The 18,786-nt window shown below is 41.4% G+C and overlaps 1 protein-coding gene across 1 annotated transcript in view; it reads right to left on the bottom strand.

Moving 5' to 3' along the window:
* Positions 1–303: 303 nt before the first annotated feature.
* The window catches only part of Lin9 (lin-9 DREAM MuvB core complex component), a 47,810-nt gene continuing 29,327 nt past the window's right edge, over positions 304–18,786 (bottom strand). Inside the window, exons 11-15 of the mRNA XM_028755249.1 lie at positions 16,162–16,242; positions 9,507–9,632; positions 3,004–3,183; positions 2,569–2,666; positions 304–1,727 (exon numbers count right to left, since the gene is read on the bottom strand). Coding sequence (XP_028611082.1) covers positions 1,622–1,727; positions 2,569–2,666; positions 3,004–3,183; positions 9,507–9,632; positions 16,162–16,242 — 591 coding nt within the window. The 3' untranslated portion in view covers positions 304–1,621. The remainder of the gene's footprint in view (positions 1,728–2,568; positions 2,667–3,003; positions 3,184–9,506; positions 9,633–16,161; positions 16,243–18,786) is intronic.

The following is an 18,786-nucleotide window of genomic DNA, read 5'->3' as shown; positions in this document are numbered from 1 at the left end:
AACATTTAAAAAAAAAAAAAACACCACTTCTTTTGAGACAGGTTCTATGTAGAACCAGGTGGCTTTGAACCCACAGAAACGCACCTGCCTCTGCCAGGCCCCTCGTGCTGGGATTAAAGGCGTGTACCAGCGCACCTGCGTTACTTTCCCTTGTTCATATGTGGGTGCTCTGCTCAGAGGGTAACCTATGCAACTCAGGTGGCCACACTGGCCTCCAGGCACCTCGTACCTGCTGAGCTGTCTCACCAGCCTCTGAAAACAGAATTAACCCTCATCTTACATTAACAAGATTCTCAGACTCCATTAAATTTCATAGATTGATTTATTCAGAATTACAAATATTAAGAATAAAAGATTTATGCATTTCTTAATTAACATAACAGTTTAGCTAAATATAAACCCTGCACTAAGATCTGCAGTGGCCCAATACCAACAAAGAACACAGAAGCATTTTTAAACTATACAAACATTTCAAGGAAAATAATCTTATTTCAGTTTTATTATACATTAATATACAAAAGTCTCATTTTATGAGATGTCAAAGAATCAAAACCACCTCTATAGCTCTATTTTAAACTCCAAATCTGAAAACAATTATATTTTGGCTTTATAGTATTCTATATTAAAACAAAATTTTAAAATACATACTTTTTACAAGATTATTTTAGGCAAGGTTTTTCTTAAAAAGAAAAAAACCAAACCAAACAAGAAAACAAGTAAAACCAAACCTCCCTCTGTAATTCATACCGGTCATATGCTTTCCTTATAAAATATTTTCACTTTATAAATTGTGTACTGTTGAATTTTAACCAGGAATCTGGTTTAAAGTTGTGCAAATAAACAAAAAAATATGAAAATAGTGTGTCATCAGTCTTTCTTTAAAGTAGGTATTAACAATAGTGCTTTTGCCCTGACTCAGGAAGGCTTGCCACGCCCACTCGCTGGGACCCAGCAGTGCACAGTACAGCTCCTCCTGCTCCTTCATTTCCTTCTGCTGATAAACAACAAAGCTTCTATAAATTATGATAAATTAAAATATTTATTATTATAAACTGATCTATAGAACCATGTCACACTGTCAGTATATGAAACATATACTTAAGCCCACGTTTCCCATTCACACTCCGGCGGGCTCCTGAAGACTCGGCCTTCCCACACTCGCGACGCCCATTTTGAAGCCTGAGATATAGTGATCAACTGAATTCACTGGATCAGTGATTCACAGATGGGATTCCCACCGTCATGCACGGAGAGACCATGCCTCCTCATGTCCTCTATCACAGGAGTCGTCTGCATGTGCGGAGCAGAATTCATGCATGTATAAACAATGGTGAGCATACTCCTCCATGGGACAGTATGTTCAGATAGTTTCAGGTTAAAATCTCTGCTGATAGACATGAAATATAAGCAACACTACTGCATCTGGGTATTAACAGAACAATAAATAACTGCTGGTCAGCACAGTGCTGGTCATGAAGCAGCACAGTATATTAAAAGCCATATCGAGAGATGTGCAGGTCTCCTGTTCCCAGCACATAGGTTATCTGGTGTTGGAAGCTGAGGTTAAGGAAAAGGACTCCTCAGACAAGGCCGTGTGCAGCTGGGTACCAGGACTCCTGTGTCAGTCTCTGTTAGTGTTGTTGGCTGCAAAGGCATGTAAGTTTCCCATCTGGCTCAGACCACTCTGGATATGTGCAACATGGATTTCTACATTATTCTGAAAACAACTAAAGGAAGAGAAAATAAGATTAGCTATCACAAAATTAGGAAAAACAAAACCTTAAATTCATTATTATTATTGTGTGTCCATGGCATAACTGGCAATCAGAGAATAATTTCGTGGAGTCTGTTCTTTCTGCTTTTATTTGGGTTCTGAGGACTGAGCTCAGGTCTCTAGGCTTGTATGGCAAATACCATCCAGACAGTCCTATAACTTATTTATTACTGTGTGTACACATGCGTGCTCTGGCACACATGTAGAGGTAAGAAGACACTGTTGAATTGGTCTCTCCATCCACTTTTATATGGGGTCTATGAATAAACTCCATCTCAAGACCTCAGGAAAAACATTTCTGTGTGGGTAGAGGGCACATAATTTTATAAATAGCTACTTCTTAGAAAACAGCTAAGAGCTGGGCGGTAAGTATTTAATCTCAGTACTTGGGAGGCAGAGACAGGCCAGTCTCTATGAGTTTGAGGCCAGTTTACAGAGTGAGTTCCAGGATAGCTGGGCTACACAGAGAGACCCTGTTGCCTCAAAAAGCAAACAGACAAAGAAAACAAAAGCTAAGAAAAAGCCTTCAGGGAAGGCACAGTCTTCAGTGCTGGCGGGAGAGCGTGCTTAGGACAAAGGTGTGCCAGGTACTGAAAGGGTCACTGCTCTGTAGTAAACCTGGCCCAGAGGTTTCGTCTTGAGGCCTTCCCACAGAGCTTCTGTAATAAGTCTGCTCTGTCAACAGGATGACTACAGCTGAAAAGCTCTTCTAACTATATTTAAAGGATACACAGATACACAAACACTTTACAAATAAGCAGAGCTCTTACACGTCATCATCACCTAAGCCTTACCTGATATTAGAAGCATCTATCGTATTCTTTATGTCATTTAATGAATCTGTGAGAGATTTGAATTCAAAGGAATTCAGGTCTCCTCCCTCTGCCAGACACTACAGGGAAAAAAGGTTTCAAAATTTAATTAAAATTTAACTTAAATATAGATATAAATAGGAACAAATTAGCATGGTTTTCTTAGGATTAAAAAAAAAAAAAAAAAAAAAAAAAGAAGCCAGGCGGTGGTGGTGCACGCCTTTAATCCCAGCACTTGGGAAGCAGAGGCAGGCAGATTTCTGAGTTCAAGAGTTCAAGGCCAGCCTGGTCTACAGAGTGAGTTCCAGGACAGCCAGGGCTACACAGAGAAACCCTGTCTCGAAAAACAAAACAAAACAAAAACCAAAACAAACAAACAAACAAACAAAAAAAGAAGCTATTTTCTCTCAAATTTACCTTAATTTGTAATAAAATCGCAGTGAGCCTAGAGATTAAGTCTGTCAGATTTCCATTTTCGACACAGGGCTGTCCTGAGGCGGAGTTGGCTTGCCGGACGATTTCCTGGGCTTCTTCCTCACATCTCCGCCTCATGTCTGTTGGCTGATCAGCAGGCTGGAGACCCTGGTCTGGTGCAAGCTGAACATGCAGGAGTAAAACATGAGATACACCCGACAATGGTGTGTGTGTGTGTGTGTACACGAATGTGCCACGGCATACATATGGAGTCAGAGGACACTTGGAGGACCTGGCTAATGTCCCTGCACGTAGCCTAGGTGAGCTGTCATGACTACACTGAACTTGCACATTTCTGGCAGGAGCACCACAGAGCCATCTCTCTGCATCATTACTGCACAGTACCCATTACTAGTGAGATGTGGTTTTCTGCTTTGTTAAACAGTGAAGTGTTTGACAGATTTCCACATAGTGAAGGCTTCCTCTATGTAACTACTATGTCAAGAAAAGACTCCAAGGCTATGTAGAGCTCCAGTTTGGAATCATTGTTTTTCTTACCAGTTTGAACATTCAATGATGCCCAATGGTTGTATAAATCATTACTATGGTGGTTGTCAAATGTTATATTTATTTATTTTAACTTTATTGTTATCATTATTAAGTGTATGTGTTGTATGTACCATGTGGTTACAGGTGCCCAAAGAGGCCAGGGGCATCAGATCCCCAGGAACTGGAGTAACAGGCTCTTGTGAGCTTCCCAGTGTGGGTGCTAGGAACTGAATCCAGGTCCTCTGGAAGAGCAGTGAGTGCATTTAACCACTGAGCCATCTCTCCAGCCCCATGTGTCTTTTCCTGGTCATTTTTCATCTTCCTTTTTGAGACAAGGTCTCTCACTAAACCCCAAGTGTACCAATTCGGTTAGGCAGGTGGCCTGTACCAATCAGTTTCAGGGATCCACCTGGCTCTGTATCCACTTCCCTGATCTGGCAGTAACAGGATCACAGGTTTATACCACTGCACCTGGCTTTTAAGAAGGTACTGAGGATTTGAACTCAGGTCTTCATGCTTGGGTGGTGAGCACTTTACTGAGCCATTGCCTCAGCCCAAGTTAGCACTTTTAAAATACCAATATGCACTAATTCTGTTAATCTATGGACTCTAAGCTCTTTATTCTGAAGCTTAAATTTGGCCATCAGACCTCTGTGATGATACTGTTTTAAATGTCCACACAGGTTGGGTTACATTTTCCTGGTATAGCAAAATGGTCCATATTCATTTTCTGCTCTTGCTGCCCTAGGTCCCGAGATAATGTTGACACCAAACTCAGTTGTGAGGTGTGTTCTTTGCTTGCTAGGGCATCATTGCTCCTGGGTGAATAGACATACACATTACTCACACCTGTTATGAACAGTCCATGAACTCATACTGGCTTCCTGTGCCAATCTAATAACGCCTCACAACTCCATTCTCCCACAGTGAGAAAGGAACCTGGCTCCCATTATCCCCAATATACTCATTTGCTCAGCCCTAGAATACACAGAAGTGTCAAGACTGCTACCTCATATCACTGTGAGAATAAAACTTCACTAGTGAGTTCAGAGTGTGGTTCCAGACTAAAGGTGGATAGTGAAACACTTAAGTCTCTGCCATCTGGATCAGTCTCTGTCCTCTCTAGAGTGGTGTGTCCACGGAGATGCAGCCAGGCTTCATCTCTCACTGCTCACCTGAAGAGTTGACTTGTATTTACTTGGCTTCCTCTTCTGAGTTTCCTCTCTGTACACGTGTATAAATGTTTCTGCGTGTGTGCACATGTGTACAGAAAGTATCCTCCGTCAGTCTATCTCTGAGCCTGAAGCTGGCTGACCCATCTAGAGTGGCTAGCTACGGGGCCCCAGGAGCCCACCTGCTTCTGCTTCCCAAGCACAAGAATGACAAGCTTGGCTGTCCTTCCATGGTGCTGTGATCAATGCAGGTCCTCACACTTATGTGGTAAGGACTTTACCAGAAAAGCATCCTCAGACCCTTGATTTGATCTGTCCTGATTTTGCAATGGATCGAACTTGGCCTTGAATTAGCTATGCAAGTATTCTACTTCTGAGCTACACCCCAGTCAGTTTATTTACATTTACAGGCGAAACAAACATTTAAGCACAAACTATTCCTCCTGCCTCTCCAATACTATCCTACACTCAAACCAGTCTATGGCTTTATCCTTTCTATAGAAAGGAAGTAAACAGGTAAAAATGAATTTTGTTTCCACATATCCCAAAAGTCACCGGGCGGTGGTGGCGCACCCCTTTAATCCCAGCACTTGGGAGGCAGAGGCAGGTGGATTTCTGAGTTCGAGGCCACCCTGGTCTACAGAGTGAGTTCCAGGACAGCCAGAGCTATACAGAGAAACCCGGTCTCGAAAAAACAAAAAAAAAAAAACAAAAAAAAACCCAAAAACAACAACAACAACCAACCAACCAACCAACCAAACAAACAAACAAAAAAACCCTAAACATATCCCAAAAGTCAAGTGCCACCTCTGTGCCATGAAGTCCAACCCCACCCCTGTCTCTTTCCCCCTCCCTCCCTCCCTCTCTTTCTGCTTGTTTATTGAGAAGAGTGCTCATCGAGCTCACTCTGTTACCCAGGCTGCTTTCAAACTCCTGGGCTCCTCAGTCTCCAGAACAGCTTGGACTGTAGGGATGCTGTCGCCACACCTCGTTGCATGCTTTACGGTTTGTTTGTTTTTTAATTTATTTAACTCAACAATAACTCCTGGAGGACCAGTGAGATGGGTCAGCAGATAAATATGCTAGCCTCTCAAGCCTGATGACTTGAGTTCAATGCTAGAACCCATGGTAAAAGAGACAACCGGAAAGTTCCTCTGACTTCCACATGTGTGCCATGACATGTAGCCTACATGTACATATGTATACATGCATGCATATACACAATTCTGATAATAATCAAACTAAATAAAATCCTGAAAATTACTTTATTATCAGGAAGATAGCCCACCCCTCTCTCAGGTTTTAAAATTATTTTATGTATATGATATTTTTGTCTACATGTATGTCTATACACTATGTGCATGACTGGTGCCTCTGGAGATCAGAAGAGAACACTGGATCCATTCCAGACGTCTGTGAGCCATCATGTAGGTACTAGGAATGGAGCCCAGGCCCTCTGCAGGAGCAGCAAGTGCTCTTACCACAGTCAACACTCCAGCTCTTCTTTGTGTCTTCCTACAGCAGTGTAGTACTGGGTGGAGGGTCCCATAAGTTATTTGGCCATCCTCCTAAGAGTTAGAATGTAACTGTTTTTTAAATGTTTGCAGTCACTAATAATGCTGCAATGAATAACCACCATAAGGCTGCTGGAAATCAAACCTGGGTCCCTTTGAAGAGCATCCAGAACTTTTAACTGCTGAGCCATCACTGCAGCCCGCAAGGTTCTGATTTTTAAATTTTCTGTATGTATTTATTTTGCTATCAGTTTTCTCATGCTGGGGAGTAATAGGGAGTGACGATTCTACTACACTCCTTCTGGTAAATATGTGTTCATCTGCCTGTGTGTACTAAGGAATAAAACTACTTAAGTCATGGTGCTTAGGTTATCATTTCTTAAATTGATTCTGTACTTCAAGAGCTTTGTAGAAATCAATCTGAGTAGGGATGAAGCCTGTCACCAATGCCCTTGGGGATGACACAAGAGACTGATGGGTAAGCTCTACCTTTATGTGTTCCAGATAGATGTTAGTCAGGGCAGAAAATTTATTTACTAGAACAAGTCACTGACAGACAGGTAGCAGGTAAGTATCAGGAAAGCAGAAATAATGACGCAGCTAAGCACAGTGGCACACCTCCAGTCTTAGCACTTATGAAGCATCAGTGGAAAGATTTTAAGCTCAAGGCCAGCCTTGGCTGTAGAGCAATACTGTATCATTAAAACCAAGGGATCAGAAATACAGCTTAGTGGCCAAGAACTTGCCTAAAATATGCAAAGCTCTGGTTATGCTACTCCCAGAACCGTGAAAGAGGTCCAGGGATGAGGGTGGGGTGTGAGGATGGATGGCTCAAAGAACAGGCATGGGTGACTACACCTCATCCTCTCAGTTCCATTCAAGTAGACAGACATCACCATCTGAGGTAGAGCTTTTGGGACTTGCCAACATGGTAACAAACAGAGGGGCTTTACTAGAAACACAGCCTGAAAAGACGCAAAAGCAGGAGCACTCTGAACCCACCACGATCATTTAATACTTACTCAGCAGCAAGAGTTTCAAATTTAGGAGACAGCTGATCTATCCTCCTATCTATAATCATATGTGAATGAAAAATTACAACACTTTTATGACCCGTGTCCCTGAAATTCAAGACTCCCAGCACTAAGACAGTTGAAAGGAGGGAGAGTGGTTTAGAGGGTTGTTTTTGCAGAGGATTCAGGTTTGGTTTCCAGCACACTCACGGTGACTCAGTTCCAAGGGACCCACAGATCTCTCTGACTGCTGGAGGCACTGACCACACACATGGTGCATATACATGTAGACAAAGCACTCATACAAATAAATAAAATAAGTACATTTAAAGGAGGAGGAGATGGCTAGACGGATGGTTAATGCTTGTTGCTCTGGCAGAGGACCCAGTACCCCCTAATGGCTAATAATTCCAGTTCCACAGGAGCTGACACCTTCTCTGGCCTCCAACAGCACACACATAGTACAGAAGCATATGCACAGGCAAACACCCACACGTTTAAGAAAAAAAAAGATCATCATAAGTAAACAAATTGTGGTTTCTGGGATAGTGGAAAAGTAAATGTAAATGCTGATTCCGTTTCCTCAGATGAAGTTATGAGATGAGAGCCAGACCCACGCTTTACCAACACACGGACTGGGCTGAGCTCGGAGCATTTCTGCAAGTCCAACCTTGAAGACTTCAGCTTCCAGCCTCCGTCTGCTAACCTAGGCCTACAATGCTTCACCGCCTAGACTTCCTGCTGAATAAACTCACCCTTTTTAGTTTTTTCTGATCTCTAGCTGGCTAGTTTAACTCAGCTGTTCCGGCTCAAACTCCTCTCCAAGCTGACTGATTTAATCTGGCTTCTCTCGGCTTTGACTGAATTGCTCTGCTTGGTCTTTAACTCTGACAATCTGTCCTAATCTTCTGGCTCTTTCTCATTCTCTGGCTCCTCCTGTCTTCGCTTGTAACCTGTCTCCTGCTAAAAACTGCTACTGCTGACTTGCACAGAATTGCACAAAGTCATGAATGAACTCAACTCCACTGCACTGAACTTACCTGACTCCCAAACGACTGACCATGGCACACACTTTGCTCTGCTCTTTTGTCTCTTTCCGTCTGTTTTTGTGAGAGTTGGGCTTATCCTATCTCTGACTCATTCTGTCAAATCTTTCTGATTTGTCTGACCCTCAAGCAGGCTGGCCTCAAAGTAGTCACTTTCAAACTAACCTTACCTACATTGGGATTAAAGGTATGTAGTACTAAGGGCGTGTCTGTATCCAGCTGGATCACTTAGACACAGGTCTTTGGATGTTTTCCTTGCTGGAGCAGCCATGTTGCTGGATTAAAATTCTTCTACAGTGGAGTTAAGAGTAATTGCTCTGGCAGGTGCAATACGCATGTCTGTAATTCTAGCACTTGGGCTAGAGGAGGGTGAGGCAGGAGAATTATGAGTTCAAGGCTAACACAGACTAGACTGTTTCAAAAAACCAAACAAAGGACTGGGGAAATGGTACATGAAGTACTAGCAGGGCAACCTGAGTTTGATCCTCAGAACCCAGGTAAATAGCAGGCCTGACAGTTTGTGTTTGCAATCCCAGTGTTGGGGAGGCAGAAACAGACGCTTAATTAGTGAGCCCTGGGTCCCAGTGAGACCCTGTGTGATAAAACAAGGTCGACAGTTCCTGAGCAATGATACCTGAAACTGACTGCTGACTCTGGCACCCATACGTACCTGCCCCCAACAAAGGAATATGAATATGCATGCACACATGCACACAGGCACCGCCAAAATACAAAAGATAATTATTTTTCTGGATTTTTAGTTTTAAGCCTTTTTTTTTGATAGAATAATATCATTTGTAAGTTAGTAATTGAATATTGATAATTTACTGTCTGTAAAATATTCTTTTAACACTGATATCAGCAAATATATATGCAAATTACAGTTCTGATAAAAGCCTTTTAAAGGCTTTTAAAGTTAAAGTTAAAGTTTTAAAGTTTTAAAGTTAAAGGTTTAACTTGAGCCTATAAAAGGTGAAGGTAAAATCATTAAGCTTCAAATAATAAAACATGGAGGGAAAACAATACAAATTAGGCTGTGCATGACGGCACAGGCCTTTAATCCCAGCACTAGGAGGCACGGGCAGGTGGAATTCTGCGCTGGAGGCTACCCTGGTCTCCAGAGCAAGTTCCAGAACAGCCATAGCTACAAAGTGAGACCCCGTTTCAAACAAACAAACAAACAACCCAATGAAAACAATATACATCACTCACCTCGTAGCAGTACTGCTGGACTTTATGCAGAACTTTGTTTAGGTCCTTGTTCAACTGCTCAAGCTCCAGAACAATTGTTGCATATCTCCGTTGAAATTCAATGCCAATGGGCATGGAATATGATTTCTGACATGAAAAAACAGATCTTGATAAGGTTGTGTCTTATTAACAATGCAATTTCCATAATCTAAATGAGATCTAAAACAGCCAACAGGTCATTATACCAGTCCACAGTCAATGATAGTGTTCTTCCCTGATAATGGTGCTAACATTACAAGGAGCTCGCCCTTGCTCTTGGGAATGCATAATGTCTGCTACTCACTCTTTTCCCTTTGATTTGATTGTTTTCAGTTAGGTGAGAGTGTGTATGTACATGTAAATACCAGCCCCTGGAGGTCAGAAGTATAGGATCGCCCTAGAGCTGGAATTATAGGTGGTAGTGGGCTGCTCAGTGTGAGTGCTAGGAACTGCCCTCAGGCTCTCTACAAGGGCAGTATGCACTCTCAGCCACTCAGCCATCTCTCTAGCTCCCACTTACTTCGTTTAGTAGAGATTTTATACACAGAAAACTTAAATGAAGCAAACACACTTTTGACATCAGAGATGAGCTCCAGGACTTAGTGTTTGCCCTCTAGGTTCCAGTCTTAGTTTGATCCAGTATTTCTACACTATGCCCGAATAGAAAGTATATAATTTGCTTTTTTGATTTTACAGGAGGTTATAATTAAGACACTGTCTTGAGTTTTAAGAGACTTTGGACTCTGAAGTAGTGTTGAGACTGTGAAAGCCTACAGGGACCTTTGAAGTGGTCTAAATTCATTCCGTATTGATATGGCCATGAGCCAATGGGCGCAGGGTGAGTAGAACGCAGTAGTTTGAATGAGGATGTCCCCCACCGGCTCAGATGTTTGAATACTGGTGGAACTCACTGGGAAGCTTAGGAAGTGCAGCCTTGATGAAGAAATATGACACTGGAGGTAGTCTCCAAGGCTCCAGGACACTCACAGCCAGCTTTCTCTACTTTCTATTATGGCTGAGGACGTGAGCGCTCAGCTTCCGGCTCCTGCCTCCAAGATGGACTCTTACTCCTCCAGAGCCATAAACCCAGACAAACTCCTTCTTCTGTACGTTACCTTGGTGACAGTGATTATCACAGTAACAGGGTAATACAGATAATCCAGAAGTAGGTTTGTGGCTCTTGATATGGCAAGTTGCCTTCTAGGAGACCAGGAGCTTATCTTCCTTCTCATTGAACAATGTATGAACATTTCCTCGCACACTAACCAACGGAGAGCTCTATAAGCATTCTTCACATATCATAATAAGGTTTTTGAGATTTTCATTTTTTTTGTGTATGGGTGTTTTGGCTGCAAGTCAAAACTTCTGTAATACATGTGGCAGTCCCCATGGGGAGCTGGAAGATGGTACCAGAGGAACAAAAGGGACCACTGTAATGTAACATGTCAAATAACAGGTTAAGTGAGTGGAGAAGAATTAGCTGTCAGGCTATATATGAACTTCCTAAATGCTAGAATGAAGCCACACAGGCATAACTTCATGCTAGAAAGGTAATGTTATAGGGCTGGGGGGTGGGGGTTACAGTCAGTAACAGAGTGTTGGCTAGCACATGTGAGGGCCTAGGTTCAATTCCCAGTATGGAGGAAAAACTAGTTTTGTTTTTGATACAGTCTCACCATATAACCCTGGCTGGCCTGGAAAATGCTATGTACACTAGGCTGGCCTTGACTCATGACATCTGCCTGCTTTTGTTCCCTGAGTACCCAACAGTTATCATCTTGTTTGTTAACATCTTTGTTTTAACTAGAGTTTTAATATAAAATTACACAAACATATACAGTTCAATAGATTACTGCATAGTAAACACACCTGTATAAAAATACAAATTTGTAAAAAGCTAAACACTCATCTATCATAAACATGCCAAGAGAAATAAAACCAGTTGTCTATATAAAGATCTGTATACCAATGTTCACAGCAATTTTATAGAAATTGAAAACTGGGACAAATCCAGGTGCTCGTCTATCAATGAATGGATAAAGTGTGGCACACCATGACAAGAGGTGCAGGTTAGTGGTGTAAGCCCCAGGCCCCGGTGTGATCATTAGCACTGAAGGTAAATACAACTGTGTATTCTGAATCCTATTCACTATGTATCAAACTTGTTATGTGAAAACCAGGCATGAAAAGATCTCATACAGACTGTATGATTCTATTTATATAATATTCTAGGAACTATAAACTAATCTAACCCATGATGTCAGAAAGCATATCAATGGCTGCCTAGAAATCAGGGAGAGATTTCCAAAAAAATTTTTAGAATAGCAGGAAATAATTTTCTTTTTTAGCAGAGCATATAGTAGTAGTTTCACAGGCATATGATCAAATTATAAATTTCATGCAAGAACAGCTGATTGAGCATCAATTCTGTCTCAACAAAAGTAGGGAAATTAGCTGGGTGGTGGCGGTGGCGTATGCCTTTAGTCCTAGCACTCTGGAGGCAGAGACAGATGGATCTCTGTGAGTTCGAGGCCAGCCTGGTCTACAGAGCAAGTTCTAGGACAGACAGAGCTACACGGAGAAAACCCTGTCTCGAAAAACCAAAGGGTGGGTTTGGGAGGATTAGGTAAGGTAATAATAGGGAACCCCACCTAGGCCAATTACGAGAACACCAATATCCTATAGCCCTACCTGTGGTATTTTCATTTTCTCTTTCCAAAGAAGCCATCACCACAAATTCACAGTTTTGTATTAACTTTATTTTATAAAATATGATGAAACAATATATTATTTGCTTTTTGCTTTTTTTGAGAAAGCATCTTGGTATGTAGTTCTGGATAGTCAGGAGGCTCATTATATAAACCAGGCTGGCCTGGGGTCTGCAGTGATCCTCAGACCTCTCCCTCTTAAGTACTAGAACTGGGGCTAAGCCACCACTGGAGAGTTTATCCCTCCTACTGCAAATATACATATTAGGTCACCTGCTGCTATATAGTACTCCTTATAAGAATCAGTGACACACAGCCATGCTGTTCGACTTGCTGGTATCTGGACTGTCTCTAATTTAATATCAACATTGCTGCTGAGGACATGTTACATACATATGGCTTTTTTTTCAGTGGATAGAATCATCCTGAGTTGTAGAATAGAAAGTTTTAACTTGTAAAATTTTCACCCATCTTTGGTATTAAGTCTTTAAAAACATACATGCTAACAAATCACATGTACATAAAATAAAACTTTAAAAGTGTGAATGGTACTTGTGTACTCACATCACCCAGATCACCAGCACAGCTGAGCATCAGTTTTTATTACCCAGGCAGGCTCTGAACTCACAACCCTCCTGCCTCCACCTCCCAAGTAATATTTATTATAGGTGTTTGCTCCCACGCTTAGTTGCAAAGTTGAGTTGTTTTAAAAAAAGAGAGAGCTTTATTTATTTAATTTATATGAGTACACTGTCACTGTCTTCAGACACACGAGAAGAGGGCATCAGATCCCATCACAGATGGTTGTGAGCCACCATGTAGTTGCTGGGAATTGAACTCAGGACCTCTGGAAGAGCAGTCATTGCTCTTAACCACTGAGCCATCTCTCCAGCCACCAAAGTTGAGTATTTTTAAAGACATTTTTGGAGGTACTTTGGAATATCATTCTGGGTAAAGCTTGCTGTCCGTTCAACCTGCCTTTGTGATGTCTGTTGGGCTGCACACTTTTTCTTACTGGTGCATGGCTGTAAATACTTCCTTTGACCCTGTGGACTGCCTTTTAGTTTTTGTCCTTGTGTCTTGTGATCAACAGAGATACTCTCAGATTTTCATAGTTCGGCTTTCCATTTCTAGGTTTAAATCTCCAGTCATTTTGTCTATGGGATAAAGTAGTGGCTGAACACCCTAAACTCTGTTCTGATATCCACTTAACTCAAACTCACTGTTTCAAAGCTCTTTTTCCCTACTGCTCTTCATGAGTTCATGTGTCTATACACGGGTTTCTGTTTCAGTAAGTCTGTCTCATGTCAATTCTGTAGTCTTGAGATGCTCTCCCACTGTGGCCTGTATGTGTGTACCTGGTGCCCAGGAAGAGGGTCAGAAGAGGGTGTCAGTGCCTAGGAACTAGAGCTACAGAAGGTTGTGAAGCACTGTGTAAGTGTCAGGAATCAAATCCAGATCCTCTGGAGGAGCAGTCAATGTTCTTAATCACTCAGCCATCTCTACAGCCCCACATGGATCATTTTAATATGCTAAGGAATATTTGAATAATCTAAAATAGAAAAGACATACTGACGTTAATAAACTCAAACTTTCACTAACTTACCAGTACTATTTAATTTGATAAAAAAAAAAATCTAGTTCAAAGCTATACTCTGAAAAACTTCATACAGTGTTTGTGGGTTTAGGAAGATGATGGGTCACTTGGTAAAGGCTTACTGCATAATAATAAGGACCTGACTGTGTAACCCCAGCACACACATTGCTTGTAAGACAGCACTGGGTAGGCAAAATTAGCCAGTCTGCCTGACACCATGAGCTCCGGGTTCACTAAGACAGCAGACATACACTCCAGCAGAAAGTGACTGAAGAAGACACCTGACACTCAACTCTGGGTTCCAAACACTAGTGTGCATATATATATCTGAATATCCATGTGCACAGACATACAACACAAAGTTTTTTCTGGGTGACAAGGAAATTTTAACAGACTAATATACTTTGAACAAAGTGCTATGTCCAATCCTTAGAGGTGAAAAACAATGAAATACTCAAATTATTTGGTAAAATGAAATATAAACTAGCTTTTAACTTAAATATTTGTGAATGTAGAGGCTAGAAAGGGTAGATAAGAACACTACTAGTTAATACTACCAGTTAATATTAAAACACCTGAAGTTAGAACAGGTTTTCTCTGTATAGCCATGGCTGTCCTGGAACTCACTCGGTAGACCAGGCTAGCCACAGACTCAGATCCACCTGCCTCTGTCTCCAGAGTGTTGTGATTAAAGGTATGTGCTACCACTGTTTAGCTAGCTTACAGAACTTCACGAAAAAGGAAAAAAAAAATCCTTGAATATATCTTTGATAGTCTTAGTAGTTGCCAATAACTTAAAAACAAAAACAAAGCCCTGTAGTTACTGATTGACCCTCATCTTTTGAACAATTCAGATGTTAGCTCTTTCCTTACATCAGGGTATTGTGGAAACATACTTGTCCATAACAATTGACTACCGCTTACCTTCCTTTATCTTGTACATCTGAGTCTAAGTTATAGTCTATCCGTCCGTCCGTCCATCCATCCATCCATCCATCCATCCATCCATCCATCCATCCATCCATCCACATTAGGGACTGAACATCTATCTGCCTATCTATTTCAGCTATGGCTTGAAGCCAGATCTCACTGAACTATACCTGAAGCCCCAGGTTTATCTTTAAAAGATTCCTTGATAAGAAAATAATCTTGTTGGTTTTCGTTGCTCATATCTTTAGTCCGAGCACTTGGGAGGCAGAGGCAGGTAAATCTCTGAGTTTGAGGCCAGTGTGGTTTATAATGAGAGTCACTTTTATTTTTTAAGATTTATTTGTTAGGCCAGCCTGGTCTACAGAGTGAGTTCCAGGACAGCAGGGCTATAAGAGAAACCCTGTCTCGAAAAAATCACCAAAAAAAAAAAAAAAAAAAAAAAAAGATTTATTTGTTTGTTTGTTTCATGTATATGAGTATGCTATCTTTATGTACACCAGAAGAGAACATCAGATCCTGTTACAGATGGTTGTGAGCCACCATGTGGTTGCTAGAAATTGAACTTAGGACCTCTGGAAGAGCAGTCAGTGCTCTTAACCACTGAGCCATCTCTCCATACCCAAGAGTTCATTTTAAAGAATGATTTAATGTAAATATTTTCAAAGGGGCTGGAGAGATGGCTCAGCAACTAAGAGTACACATGGCTCCTACAGGGATATGTGTATGTATGCATATAGCACACATTTACACAGGCATAGACATATAAATAAAATGAATCTTTAAAAACCTCAAACCTCCACTAATTCTTTCTTACAAATAAAATTGACTCAGTTTTTTGGACTTACCTGAATAATAAAATCTCTGTCAAGTTAACTTAAATATGACAACTTAGTACCTTATTCTGAAGCACTTTTAGAAAGCTGTCATTAAAACTTGCTTAGTGAAATGTATTAATTAGTCCTAGGAATTCTACACTTATATAAATGATCCAGGAAGCTAAGCCATCCATTAATCCTATGCAACTGTGTAGTCAGTGGTCTAATGGGTAAGGTACTCTATCCCATTCCTGAATTAGTAACATGTATTCAATATACTAAGAAAAGGTAAAATAAAATAATGATTTAAAGTAAGATTTATTGCAACCAGATGTGGTGGCACAAGCCTGTGGTCCCAGCACCAGGAAGCAAATGCAGGATGACTGCCACAAGTTGGAAGCCAGCCTGGTCTATACAGTCCATTTCAGGCCAGCCAGGAACACAGCAAAACCTGGTCTTATATAAAAACAAACAAACAAGCCTCAAAGGTTTTTTTTTCCCCCAGAAAGTATTAAAAAAATAAAATAAAAGTAAAATAAAATAAAACTGGACAAGTAAACAAGGGAAATAAATCCTTAAATCCTTACCAGCTTTTCTGCTTCTGTGTTCATTTCCCTTAATTTCTTGATATGTTCTTTTTTAATCATGAGAATTTTTGATAACTTAGTCTGTAGACAGTGAGAGAAATGTGTTAGAAACGTGCAAGTAGAGACATTCAAGTCTATCAAATTTCTAGTTTTCACACAGATGTCCTAATGGTACATTTTATGCCTCAATATGGCAAAGCATTTTATTTTGTACATGTGAACAGTAAGCAAGAATACTGTAAACTCAGCACAGAACGTACATTCAACTTCAGCACTCAGGGTACTAAAGCAGGAGGATCATAAATTAGAGGCCATCTGAGGCTACACAGCAAGCCTAGTCTACATAATGAGACCCTGACTCAAAACACAACCTATGAAAAGAAAATATTATTTAAAGCTGACTGTAATTAGAGGTGGTGGGATGGCTCAGAGGGTAGAGGCACATGCTAACAAGCCTGGCTACCTCAGTTTGATTCCCCCATGGGGGAAGGAAAGAACCAATTGGGTTTTGTTTGTTTTTTCTTTTTTTCTTTTTATTTTGTTTTTCTTTTTTTGTTTTTTTGTTGTTTTGTTTTTCGAGACAGGGTTTCTCTGTGTAGCCCTGATTGTCCTGGAACTCACTCTGTATATGGTGCTGGCCTCCAACTCAGAAATCCGCCTGCCTCTGCCTAAGTGCTAGAATTAAATGTGTGCCATCATCATCTAGCAGAGAACCAACTCTTCAATGTTGTCTTCTGACTCCTAAACACACAGCACGGCACATGCTGCCTCCACAAGTAAAGGAAATGAACTTAAAAAAGGTCTTTGTTGAAGAAGAAGGGAGAGGGAAGAGGAGGAACGAGTAACAACACAAAACGTGGACGAGCCCTGCCACACGCATGTCTCCAGGCTCCATCCTTGCAATATTAATGATTGAATACCTCATCAGAGACAACCAACGAATGAAACGTCATAGCCCTATCTACTGAATACAGAACTGTCTGTACTGAGTACAGGCTGGGAATGCTGCGCAGCAGATGACATGCTCTCTGAGTATCCACAGGGCTCTGGGTTAAACTTCCAGCATCATATACATCAGGCATTGTAATCTGCAATCCCAGCACTTGACAGTGGAGACAGAGAGATCAAGGTCATTCTTGGCTAAATGGGAAACTCCAGCCCAGCCTAGGATACATGTAGACTTCGTTTCAAAATGACAAAACAAAAACTAAAACAAAAAAAAAAAAAAAAAGAAAAGAAAAAAAGAAAAAATCTCAAAGAGGGTGGCAGCTACAAACTCAATCAAACCTCTAGACCCCATTATTAAGTTACTTATATAGCTACACAAAAACCCACACATAAATCTTTAGGACAGAATCAGAATTTACAATTACTCAAACCTGGAAGCAATCAAGACTTTTTAGGAGTGAATGGACATCCATCCAGCAGTGCTAGGATGAGATGTCAGGCCGCGAGAAGACATGGAGGAAACATGGATGCTCATCTGGCCCACCACTCCTGTCAGGCTCCTGCCCAGCACTAAGCAGGTGGCACCACATCCCAAACCCCTTAAGTTAAAGTTGTTAAAGAGGAGGGGGAGTACCACTACATTCCTGTGCTGAGCCCCAGGAGGAGAAGTGTCTAGAATACTTGACAGTCTCAAATATTCTAGAGACACTTGTATCCCTCCCTCTGCCTACTACACTACTGAACCGGAGACCACAGACAGTGGAAAGTCAACACTTCCACAGCAACCTGCATGCTGGAGAAAGGGAGAGCCTGGAAGGACCGGCAGCCAGGGAGGTTGGCAGGGGGTTTACAATACCACACATGTTCCCTCCAAAGCGCGCTCTCTTGCGCGCTCGCTCTCTCTCTCTCTCTCTCTCTCTCTCTCTGTGTCTCTCTCTCCCCCTCGCCCACCCTCCCCCTCCCCCTCCCCCCCCCCCCCTCCCTCCCTCTCTTTCCTACAGAACTGTAACATCACTTAAGGAAGGGCAAAAAGACTAACAGTCTTTCCCAGTTTTCCCAAAGTATAAATAAACCCACTTTCCTTTATCAATTTGTTTCCTAATTTTTTTTTTTAAGAAACTAGGCAGAAGGTAGCAGCTAGAAACAACAATAAGAAGACTTTTGTCTAACTTCTTATAAACAACACTAAGAGTGAACTTTATTATAATATAGTTTCTTGGGGATAATGGTAACAGTATAAACTCACTGACTGTATCACTGTGGTGAAGTACATTATACATGTGTGAGGCAGAGTGTTTATGTGAAACATCTTTATGTTACTCTGAACTTTGCTATGAACTTAAAACGGTTCACCCAAAAAAAGCCCCAAAACAAAACAAAAAGGACTATAAAGATCAAATCCATAAGCATCAGTAAAGACATCAGTACAGAAGAGAGCGGTGCATACACCTTCGCTTCCAGCTCTCTCTGGGTATGTCTTTCAAAGACTGTTGCAAGGGACAAGTCCTGACTTCATATTATTTTCCTCTTCTTCTTCTTCTTCTTCTTCTTCTTCTTCTTCTTCTTCTTCTTCTTCTCCTTCTCCTTCTCCTTCTCCTTCTCCTCCTCCTCCTCCTCCTCCTCCTCCTCCTCCTCCTCCTCCTCCTTCTCTTCCTCCTCCTCCTCCTCCTCCTCCTC

Source organism: Grammomys surdaster, unplaced genomic scaffold, assembly GCF_004785775.1.
Source record: "Grammomys surdaster isolate TR1022 unplaced genomic scaffold, NIH_TR_1.0 126051, whole genome shotgun sequence".
In the NCBI taxonomy this organism is placed as follows: Eukaryota; Metazoa; Chordata; class Mammalia; order Rodentia; family Muridae; genus Grammomys; species Grammomys surdaster.
This window is presented reverse-complemented; position numbering and strand designations above follow the sequence as displayed.